The sequence below is a fragment of the Rhagoletis zephyria genome, unplaced genomic scaffold (assembly GCF_001687245.7).
Source record: "Rhagoletis zephyria isolate East Lansing unplaced genomic scaffold, Rhagoletis_zephyria_1.1 Rzeph_scaffold_13494, whole genome shotgun sequence".
Lineage (NCBI taxonomy): Eukaryota > Metazoa > Arthropoda > Insecta > Diptera > Tephritidae > Rhagoletis > Rhagoletis zephyria.
In genome coordinates, this window is record NW_016170565.1 from 2,953 (window position 1) to 15,622 (window position 12,670).

The 12,670-nt window shown below is 36.1% G+C and overlaps 1 protein-coding gene across 1 annotated transcript; it reads right to left on the bottom strand.

Moving 5' to 3' along the window:
• Positions 1–4,443: 4,443 nt before the first annotated feature.
• Positions 4,444–12,551, bottom strand: LOC108378164 (gamma-aminobutyric acid receptor alpha-like; the record flags this gene model as incomplete). Its single annotated transcript, XM_017634457.1, has 2 exons — positions 4,444–4,526; positions 12,331–12,551. Coding segments are annotated over 2 exons (304 nt in total), but the record flags the coding sequence as incomplete, so codon positions are not given.
• Positions 12,552–12,670: the final 119 nt, after the last annotated feature.

Below are 12,670 nucleotides of genomic sequence, written 5' to 3' on the forward strand. Positions count from 1 at the left end.
CAATAGCAACCTACCAACATTTGTCTGTATCTATCTCGATTTCTTTAGGCTGTTACAAACAACCGTTATACGAACAAAGTTATAATAACCTTGTGAAAAAGTGCGCTCGGGTATAAAAATGAGGAAGAAAAATTGGGAAGAGATTTAAGAAACATCTAGCAGCTAATTATAACAACAAAATGACCTGTAGAGAGGCGAGTTAGTAAATTCGAAGTTGAGAAAACAGTCTAAATTATAAATAAAAATCGGACACGTATCTACCAATGCTAGATAGTAGTATTACCAAGGACTTGGCTCTCTTTTTTTAGAGGGACCTATGGATCAGTTAGAAATTCTCGACAAAACATCTGTATCTCCTTCCAAGCTGAGATCTATGCGAAGAACCTCTGCATTGATTAATGCCAATAATAACCTATGGACTAAAATATTAACTTATGGATTAAAATTTTACTGTCATTATGGTCGACGTAAAATAGGAAGAATGTGAAAGATCTTCTGAAATTAAAAGAACCTGCAATAAGAGCTCTTACCGGGATTATCAAAGTTTATTTTCGTATTACACCAATGCACATATGATGGCGCATATCAAGTAATTTTCTCTGTAGGAGATGTCGTGATGAAGACAAGGTGGTAAAACGTACTACATTCTTTGTCTATGTTCCGAACTACTATAGAAACACTTGGGGTTATTTATATTTAGTAGTCTGGCATTTTGGACTATTGGACCGGATAACAAACGAGTCAGGGGTAAAATATGTATATTCAGTATTTTAGGTAACACCGGTTAGAGCATTGGAGCAGGTCCCAAACTGATGCAGCTTGTGTACTTATACATATACTTGGGTACTACTCCAATGGTCTTTGTTAGTAAGATGGTACAAATTTATGTGCAAAGCCTATTTTTGGCCTAAACTCCACATAACTATACTAGACCATCTATACTCAAAATTCTCTTTTAAATATTCACTGTTTACATCTGTTACGCAGATATAGCTATATAGTATATTGACGGTGCGGCGAAGTACATATGTATGTGCACATTTAAATACATATGTATGTACTATATTTATTTCTGCGGCTTTCAAATTGTGTCACATTGAGGTTTACTATGCGGATATGCATACATTACAATACATTTGTACATATATATAGTATGTACGCATACTTAGTGATCAGTTCTACGCACGTCTATTTGACGTGTAATGTGTAAATTGATTTTTAATGATGTTACGTATACGACTGGTGGTACGTCTCAAAAATCAAAAGTGCAAATTGAAATGCAAAAAAAAATCGATTTTATGCGAATATAAATCATGTTTAATGAATGCAATTAGCTTGAAAGACGTTAAAAATGCTGTAGATGCTGAATTTTTCTGTGATTGAATATAAAAAATACTAAAAAGATATTTGGTTTTAAAATGCCTATATGAAGTTAGCTGCTGATCAAACAAAGAATTTTTAAACTATACAAAGTGCTTTTTAGAAACATTAAATATTTTCTTTGATCTGAGCTCGTTAGTCATGTGCATATATATATCTGAAAAAATACGTAGAGTCGAATATGGATGAGTAATAGTAAATTTCCACTAGGCATTAAATGACAACATTCTTAATGACAACGTTGGGCGTTCAAAATTTCCGTGCCATTACGTTCATAAAAATATTCACATTTCCACATAGCATTTTTTAAATGGTATACATTTTTGGTAATTTCAATACCTAGTGGAAATTCGGCATAAGATAGAACAACTAAAAATTATACTCCAATTCAGACCTAAAAAATATATGGGGCACCTAATGTAAATAATTGAAGAAGATTTCCGCATTCAAAAATTTACCTACAACACAATTTACCCACAAGAATCCTTCTGGAATTATTAGGGGCAACAGTTTAAATTGAAGTTTCCTTATGGCAGCCATAGCCTAGTGAGTAAAGGTGTCTACTACCCCAGTTTTTGGGGGATCGAGGAGAACTCTACTTTCATATATTCTCTCTCGTTCCGGCAACTAAAATTTCAGAAAAAAATACTACAGATCAAGACGATTAGTAAGGTATAAATAAAAACTGCAAAGGAGCTCAAAACCAGCCATTGTTCAGATAGCCAAGCAGCATTTTTGACTCGGGGATCACTAACAAAAAAATTAGAATGAGTCAGAGACAGAAAAAGTATGTAAAGTTTACTTGGTTTGCGTTCCGGATGGGAATATATTTGAATTGGTATTGCCGACAAAGCGGAAGCTGAGAAAAATGTCAAAAAACTATTTGTTAAGAAAAATTTCTGAAAGCACTAATTGCTATTAAAACGACTTGTTTATTATATCGCACGTTAAATAATATACAGAATTATTTCAAAATTTCAATTTTGTGGGAAAACGCAATCAAATTTTGTTCAATTCATACAGTTGGTATACCAAAAGACAGATGGAAAGTCACATATCTTAGTCATTTTTGGGAAGTTTAGTTATCTGTTAGGGTGAACATATTCTCCTTATCAAGTTTATTTATTGTGTGATGAAATCTCCAAAAACATAAATTTTGAGTTACATCTGTATATTATCCTCTTCCAAGAAATTTTTAAAATATTTATGTTAGACACGAAATCTCAAATTTCCTTCAAATCATCTTAAATTCCTACCACAGCATGCAATCAATTAAAGCCTTGAATGCGTTTGAATGTCGAATAGGCGGGCAGACATATTCATTAGAAAAGCTGCTATGCGAGAAAACTAAGCCAATGCACCAGAGCGCACCTACACCGACCCCTCAACCGCCTATGGCGCATGCAACAAACAATAATGATTATGTACTTGGGGTGCAACAAACAATTTCTTATACAATGCATGTACTGTATGTAGCCGTCTGTATACATTCATTGCTTTTGCCGCTATAAACGAATAAGCAGCGAATAAATGAACTACAAACGGCTAACAACAGCTTAACTTGTTTCCATAGTTGCGCGCTGCGCTTTTACTAGCCCCTTTTTTGGTCTACCCATTTGCCTTTTTGTGGCGTATTTTGCGTTGCTGCTAACTACGTATACATACATATGTATATGTATGTACATGTATTTACATGTGAATAAGTATAAGGACATTTATAAGGACGAGTGGGCAGCATAAGAGCTATTTAAATCATTTTAATATCACAAATCACAGCAGCCTAGTAAAGTATGCAAATAAAAAAAAATAAGAAAGCTGGCAGTAAAGTAGCGCAAAGCGATAAGCATTCAGGGTGTTTGCAAGCTTGCTTTTGAGTATACAGTAATACGCTGTGCATTCCTGGTAAATCTTAATATATGTATGTATGAAATTCATAAGTATTTCGTTGAATTGCATTTATAAGTAGTTAGATCGCATTAATACAAGCGGACCGCCGACTACAAGCGCCTATTTGTTGTGTCCTCCGCTCACATAAGCTTATTTGCGACTTTGAGTCATCAAGGTCAATAGGTAATAAAAATAGCTACACAATTATACACACATGCTTATGCACAAGTGCATATTAGGGCGGTCCAAAAATACAAGCGGGGGGAAAAAATTTAAAATTTTAAGCTCTCACCCCCTAGGATGTTTTTGTTTTTAAATGACGTATAGAACTGCCTCAAAGACCATGAAGTTTTCCACGTGTTCTATGAAGGGAAGAAACAATATTTCATAGAAAAGGTATAGAATTCTTTAAAATCAATATTTTTCGATCGGAAAACTCTGTTTCTCTTCAGGAGACTTCCAATAACAATACCCAATTTTTAATTAAAAAAAAAAATTTATATTAACCAAAAACCCCAAAAAATTCAACAAGGACCCATAAGTACTAAATAAACATTTGGGTATTATTATTGGAGTTCTCCTGATAAGAGACCGAGTTTTCCGATCGAAAATTTATCGATCTTTAGGAATTCTATACCATTTCTAAGAAAATGTGTTTTTTCCCCATATAAAATATGTGGACAGCCGCATGGGTTTTGAGTCAGTTCTAAAAACATTTTTTTTAACAAAAAGATTCGAGTATGATACACTGGACCACAAATTTCAACTTTTTCTCTTTACCAGAAACGCCGTTCATAACGGCGTCTCTGGTAAATTTTGGCCGTCGACCAGTGATATTTTCCATTAAGAAAAATCCTAGAGGTTGAAAGCTAACATTAATTTTTTTTTTACCACCCTAGTGTACATATATTACGTGTGTGTGTATGTCCCTTAGCGTTCCGTAACTCAAAAATCTCACTTGCATAAGTTTAAGAAAATTATGAAAGAAATTATTTTGTTTGCTTGTTTGTGTGCTCATAAGAGTGGATGTACATATGTATGTACATTTGTATGTATGTACGTACATATAAAGTACACGTACGAAGTCTCAATTGCATTTACTTTATATTTACGTTGGTTTGATGTTGAACTTTCATAAGTTGTTTACAAGTTTTTGGCAGTTTTCATTTCACTTACATGAGCCAAACTTTAGTGGACACTTTTGTATATCCATAGGAAAGTCTTCTAAATTCATTGGACAGCCAGCTTTGATTGTTAATCTAAAATTGAATGGAAAATAAATAAAAATTAAAGAAACCAATTTGGCAAACGGAGATAGGGAGAAAATTACAACCAAGGCACATTGAATGTTTTTGATGTTTAATGTGTCTAGAGCGCCGAAACCTATCAATCGTGATTTCATAGCATAGACTTAATTTACGTAACTTAATCTGTTATATGTAAGTAACTCAAGAATCTGCGGATTTTAGATTTTTATATTAGGGTCATACGGAAATGGAGAGCCGTGTAAGTTAGACGGCTAACTTGCAAACAGCTGAAAAAGAAAATTAACCACACTTTCTAGTTCCCAAAATAGCAGCGACCAACAAGAGGCAGAAGATAGCGGTAATTCCTGTGTGAATGGGCAGTTTGGTGTTACAGTTCCGTCTGATAAGTGGCGATCTCTTAGCCACTTGCAGATTGCACTTTATTATACTAAACTATAATGATCTATAAAACTGCATGCTTAAAATTTTTGTAGAAACAATTTTTTTTTTTTTTTAATTTTGATGAACATTAATTTTTATAAAATTTCAAATTTTTTTTTGTGAATTTTTTTTTTTTTCGTTTGAGGGAACCATAAATGTTTATCAACTAGTTTTTATTAAGTATCGTTTATTAACTACAAAATCGATTCTCCTGTTTCTTCAAAATTGCAATTTTTTCTGCACTTTGCACTAAAAATTTAATACAAACAAACAAAAATTCAAAAATTGGGCTCAATTGGTCTCTTGAAAACTTTATTAGCTACCTTTAAAAAAAAATTAATCAAATTGAGTGAAAAATAAAGGCTCCAGTGAATTGTGAACACAAAATGCCAATTTTGAACCACTGTGCATTGGCGTCACATTTTGATTGTATCTTAACTTAAGAAAGCGTGACTGGCGAAAATACTTTTACTTCTTCCTTTCGGCCTCTTCATTGGATTACTGGTTTCTTACACTCACCAGTCCAAAATTCGAGCTCACGCATTTTCTCTTCGATCACATACTACATACCTACGTATTCACACAAATAACTGAGAGTCACAGCTATTGATTTTTTTATTTACTCCAAAGCGTCTCATTATCACTGGCTGCGTTTGCGTCATATCTTCCCATCAACTTACTTAATTTGGTTATGTGTTGCAGCTTCTTTTTTGAACTCGTTGTTCACCTTTTTTTAAACGAGTTCATGAATATGGAAATGTCGCGCCGGCACATTCGGCTTGTTATTGAAATTGATCCAGACATCCAGACGTTTGCGTTACATGAGTACTTAACATACATACTTTCAGGAAACGGAACTTAGTGGCACGAACGGGAGTTGGGAATTCGTTAACGGGAAAATTATGCAGCCGCCGCGTGCCGCTTTGAGTCACTTTGTTAGCGGCTGTATATGTATGGAAAAGTATTGGAAAATGGGCTTGTGACTACATTAGTCATACGCAAGCTCATTATTAATTGCCACAAAATACAAATTAATATTATTTTTTAACGAGCCAATCAATCCCAACCAACCAGAGTTTCAGTCAAAGTACACATATAAAAAGGTTCATTTTCGGTGTAGGAGACATAACTAAGTCAAACTTAAATCGAGCAATATGAATACCTTAGTCATTTTCGTCGCTGGTGAGTACTACTCATTCAAGGATTCTCGGAGATAAGGAAACCACATTCCTTACAAACTTTTCTTTCAGCTCTCCTCTGCGTACAAGCGCTCTCAGTACCCAAGTTGAACACCACTTCATCCGAATCCAGCGAGGAGGAATATCGCGTCATTTTACCTGCTGGTGATAAACGTCCTGTCAGCTTAGAAGGCGTTGGAGTCGGTGGTAGTCCACCTGATTTAAAATTGGTCGAAGTGAAAGTACCAAGCGATGCAAAACCATCAACCAAACAGGAGTTAATCTCCGAAGCTCTGACCGCACGTGGTATTGACATTGAAGCGCAGAAACAAGTTTTGGTCGTGCGTGATAGACGTCAGGCGCCTGTTGCGAGCGCAGCCAATAAAAATAATACGAATGTTACAACTGTAGCGGGTGAACGCGCGAGTACTGCAGAAAAGATGATGCCAGCGACTGGAAGGCTTGGAAAGGCGCATACTGTGGTCGCAAGGCTAAACTGTCACCAGTAAGGCAAATAAGTGACTTGAAACATAGGATTTAGAAGGCATGGCGAAGGACTTCTTTAAACTTATTGATTGTTTATTTTTTATTGTTTTTTTTTTCTAATTTTTAATACTGATTATTTTATTTTAAAAAAACGTTTTTTTTTGTTACAATAATATTGCAAGCACTTGGCAGCCTTACATCTTACAAATTCTACAACTCTGTGATATTGAAAACAAGGGGTTTCGAGGGTTTCGCCTACGCAGAGGGAAAGCCATTTCCGGACCACAACCGAGCTATGCTTGAACGTTAGTATCCGTACTTGGTGGTTAAATTACCGCATCGCCGCTAATAGCACTGACGCTGGTCCGATTTGCTTTCTTCCGTCTAGCATTCGACAAGGAAAACTTTCAAGGCGCTAGTAGGCATGTCAGTGGCAAAAATACATCGATGTATTTCTTTGATTTGATACATAGAAGGGCATATATTGATTTGCTTGGCATTTTTCAGATATTTTTTCACAGCAAAATATGTCATAAGCAAAATTGTACAAACTTTCAAATTAATTACTGTAACTGAAAAAATTGTGGTTCTAACGGAAATTTTTAGAGCCATTTAAATTTTTTGGCCACTCCTCTATTTTGCAGTCAGTTTTCAAAAACATTGATGTATCAAGGCAAAGCTCTGACCAGTTGTTGTATGCTACATCCAGCCTAACCTCTGGTACTGAAAGTCTAGCTTCGGAGAAAATACTCAGTGTCCTGATAGTTTATTAATGTATGGTTGTCGCTTGCCAGAGCTTTTCATGGTGGTATCATGAAAACCATTGTCAGAAAAAAATTGCCAGCAACGGGATTTTTTAGAATATAGCCAGTCCAGGCACTGCTAAAAAGTATATCAGTTAAGAAAATCTTCCCAACACCAAAAGTGGTTATCTCAAACTATTATTCTGGAGCCAGTCCAGGTTCTAAGAAGATGCACTTGTTTCAGGACTACCTATCTAGAGCCCGTCAAGGTTACCCTTATAAGGCGTAACGTAAACGTACTAGATAAAATCTATCTACCTACCCAAGTCAAGATATTGCGTGGTAGTGCCGGTCCAGGCACTACGAGAGATAACCGTTATTGAGAGAATCTGTTCAGTGCCAGAAGTGATTATCTCTGATTAATTTTTGTATGCTAGGCCTTGTCCAGATACTATTGGGTGAGAACATCGCAAAGAAAACCTATTAAGCGCCGGAATAGATTATCTGTAGAAGGGATTTCCTTGCCAGAAGCTGTCTGGCGCTGTCGAAAAAATCTCAGTAACGGAAATCGAGCCAGGCTCTAGATGGGCTCAGGGCTTTGCCTAGAGAATTTCCGGCCGGGCAGCTAGGAACCCACTGTGTACACAGACGATAAGACCATGAGTTGCCAATGTTATCCATTCCGACTTACCAGGATAATAAGAAAGGTCGCACATACCACATTATTTGATAAAGTAGCATATTTTGTCTTCGAATACTCGCTTCTTTACGGAATCATGGAGTGCGCGTGTTCACACTAAACTGGACAGAATCTTTTTGAAGCCCTAGCCTTTTACAAGCGAAAGGTTACCAAGTTTTTGCAAGGAAAAATCATATTTTACAGGATAATGTTGGAACTTTTATTTCAATTACAAAACCAACAGCAAAAATCAAAAGTATTACAGATTGAGTAAAACACTTCCGTTGTAATAGTAACAAAAAAATTATCACACATTTCATAGAAAATACAATACTAAATACGTGCTTTTATCCTTCTGAAATCCTACGTTTCAAGTCACTTATTTGACTTAGTGCCAACAGCAGCTGCGGCCGAAGCAGGTGCCTTTGTCACGCCCCCAACTGCTGACACCGCCTTCACTGTACTACTTGCGCTTTCGCTGGCTACCGTTGTAATTTCCGGTGACGTTTTCCCTGCTGCGGTTGGACCAGACAATTGACGTCTATTACGCACTAAGGCTCGTTTTTGGGCTTCACTGCCTATGCCCGGTGCCTTCAGAGCTTCGGAGATAAACTGCTGCTTGGTTGATGGCTTTGCATTGCTTGGCACTTTAACCTCGACAGATTTCAAATCAGGTGGACTAGCAGCGGCACCAACGCCGGCTAAGCCGACAGGACGTTTATCACCAGCAGGTAAAATGACGCGGTGTTCCTCCTCGCTGGATTCGGATGAAGTGGAAGTAAGCTTGGGTACGGCGAGCGCATGTACACTGAGGATAGCTACAAGGAGTATTTGTTAATTTGGTATAATTCAGAATCCTTGGGTGTAGTACTTACCAGTGGCGAAAATCACTAGAGTCTTCATGTTTCTCGGTTAACGTTTGGTTTAGTTATGTCTTCTGTTTTCACTTTGAATCTTTTTATATACAAACTTTGATGAAAGTTTACTCACTTCGAATCTCTTGGTGAGACTATTACATAATCACTAGCGCAATTGCCCCACCTTTTAATTGTAACTTAACTTAATAAAGCGTGACTGGTGAAAACAGTTTCACTTCTTCCTTTCGACCTCTTCATTGCATTGCTGTTTTCTTACACGCATCACTCCAAAATTTTAGCACACACCTTTTTTTCTTCAATCACATATGTACATGTTCACACGAATAACGGAGAGTCACAGCTATTGATTTTTTTTATTTACTAAAAGCTTCTCATTATCATTGGCAGCGTATGCGTCATATCTTCCCGTCGTCTTACTTAATTTGGTTAATGTGTTGCAGTCTCTTTTTTGAACTCGTTTGTGAACTTTTTTTTTCAAATGAGTTCACGAATATGGAAACGTCGCGCCGGTGCATTCATTGTTAATGAAATTGTTCCAGACGTCCAAATGCTTGTGTTACTTGGGAACTTGACATACTTTCTGGAAATAGAACTTAGTGGTACGAACGGGAATTTGTTAACAGGACAATTATGCAGCCGTCGATTTGAGTCACTTTATTAGGTGCTACATATGTACCCTGCAGTGAAAAGTTATCAATTGTTAAAACTAACCAACTTATACTTAGCTTTTTGGCGAGATTTCGATTAATACCTCACTTTTAATTAGCTATGACAAAACCAACTTAAAGTGAATTGTAAAGTCGTGCAGGAGTCATGCAGACGCAATCGGGAGTTGGTTTTCTTTACAAGTTTCTATTAAATATCCTCATACAAAAATTACTTTCAATACACTTTTTTTCTGAACTTCGCAGATTCTTTTTCATATTCAGGACAAATAAAAGGAAGATCGAAATTTTATACTATCATTTTGAAGTTATGTCTGACGGTGTTCGAATATGGGGCCACCCAGAGCAGAATATGTAAACAAATATGAAATGTAATAAAATAAAGTAAATAAAAAAGTAAATAAAAAAATAAAAAAACAAAAAAATATTTTGTTTTTCTTATTGATATTTTATGTCCAAAAGTAGTTAGTTACAAGTTAGTTGACATGTAATGCAGAGGTATCCAGGTCTGACTTTTTTGCGGCCATCGCCCCACAAAAGTAGTTAGCTTTTTTCGAACAAAATACACAGTTAATAGTTAGCATTAGTGTTCGCGTAAACAGACTAAAGTTAGGTATAAGCTATCGTCACTCCCTGCAGGGTATGTATGATGAAGCATTGGAAAATAGGCTTGTGACTATATTAATTAGTCAAACGAATGCTTATTATAAACTGCCATACCATTCAAATTAATTTTATTTTTATCGAGCCAATCGATTCGAACCAGGCAGAGGTTCAGCGAAGTTGTGTATAAAAAGGTTCAAAGTCAGGACAGAAGACATATGTAACTAAGGCAAAGCAACATAAGTTAAGCAACATGAAGGCCTTAGTGATTTTCGCCGCTGGTGGGTACTACTTAAATATTCAAGGATTCTCGAGCATAAAGAAACCACATTCCTTATAAACTTTTCTTTCAGCCCTCCTCTGCGTACTGGCGCTCTCAGTGCCCAAGTTGAAGTTGTCGGTGGAAGTGAAAGTACCAAGCGATGCAAAACAATCAACCAAGCAGCAACGAAGCTCTGACTGTACGTGGTCTTGACAGTGAAGTGCAGAAGCAAGTCTTGGCTGTGCGCAGCTAATAAGGCGATTTCGAAAGTGACAACCGTAGCGGGTGAACGCGCGAGCACTACAGAAAAGGTGTTGGCAGCGAATGGAGGCGCTACAAAGATGTCTGCTAAAGCAAATTAGTGGTTTGAAACTGGCTTTTCCAAATGCTAAAATATTTTATTAAGCTGGATTACTTCTTGTTGTTATTATAAACTTTTTTAAATCCAAATATGAATACAATAAATGATCGCAGGATATATAATTTCAATTTTATAATCAATTAATTTTAATAAGCTCGAAGACTGAAAAACCGCAGTGTGATTTTAGAAATCATCATAATTATAAAATAAATAATTATATTTGATACAAAAATTCAAAATCACAAAATAACGATTGCATTTGATCGAAAATATGGAAATCCAGATTATATCGGAAAAATAAAAATCGAAATAACAACGTTTTTACAATATTATAAAAATAAAAATCTTGATATTTAAGGCCGGAACATCTCTTAGCTGAATCGGAAGTAGAGACAATAAACCGTATACCCCGACTCATGAAATGGGAACTGTATTTGCAATTTGCACGTATGGCACAACATTCAAACCTGCTAGAAATATAGGCCGAATCATGACAACCCAAGGACAGAGGAACTTTTAAAGAAGCCGAGGAAAGATAAAGTCAGATTAACAGCTACTATGAGATTGGCCCATTGGTGGACATGCAACCAAAATTTACCTCCGTACAACCAACAGCGCCGTTGCTGCAACGGTTCAACATTATCCTTGTGAGTGCCCAGCAGATTTACAAATGCTTCATTTCTAACATAAATGGATTCATCGACAAACTGACAAATCATGAGAGCAGATAATAGGTCCATTCAATATCAAAAAATGTGTATGAATTGTTACTATTACTTGCAAGTTTTTTATTTATTATTTACAAGAGCGAGCAAATTCGAGTGCATAAAAACGCGAGAGGGCCGCAAATACTTGCAATTAAAAATTTTACTAGCGAGAATTTGCTGGTGTCAAAAGGTAAGGTTATGTTTCACATTCAAATTTTAACAACGTGTTTAAGAGGATGATTTGAGTGAAATGAAAATATGGATGAACAATTTAAATCTAATGTACATATGTTTTTATGACGATGAGAAATGGTTCCAATCAAAAAGAAAATTGCGGGTCAAAACTTTCCCCTCCGAAAAGTGTCAAAATGGGGTCAGTTGCACGTTTTCAATAGCTTTGCGTTCAATAACTTTTCTGATAATTCTCTCTCTCAATTTCACTCTCTATTTTTCTTTTACGCTCTCGCTGCAATTACTTACTAGAAAAGTTATTGAATGGATCTATTATCAAATGTTTCACAGAAAGCGTATCAAAATGGTGCTCTCAGCGCTAAGTGGGTTCTGAGAAAGTACTCAGGCGATGCTTCTGCCAATCAACCAGCCATAAAGGGATTATTTTCAAAAATAGCAGTCGATGGATGTGAATTATAGCTGAATCAAAGGACGATTAAAAGCCTTACCCAAAATGCTCTTTGTTTTTGATATTTAACAGCAAATTTAATGTAAATCATTATATTATTCTAACTATGTAATTTCCAATTTCCAAATAATGCTTAAAAACATAAATGTGATAATAATTATAATATCTCTCACCTGCTCGAATATAACACCCTGCCATTCTGATAGATGCGCACAAATTTATTTGGTGTCGTAATGGTGTGTAGATAACTTTGTTTGCCATTATAGAAGTAAGTGTCGGGTTTCCAAATGCGCGCCAACATCGAAACGCTCAAAGCCAATGTATCCTGTGCGCCCTTGAAGGCTAAACGTTTATCCACCCACGATTGACGGAAATAGCAATCCATGGAATATGTCTGCCAATAGATGAACGAATACAAAAAAAAGAAAGTAAAAATGCTTACTTTCAGGCAAAGCTAAATTACCACAGAGAATTTAATCGAAATGAAAAGGCGTCGCGTTGATTTAATAACAT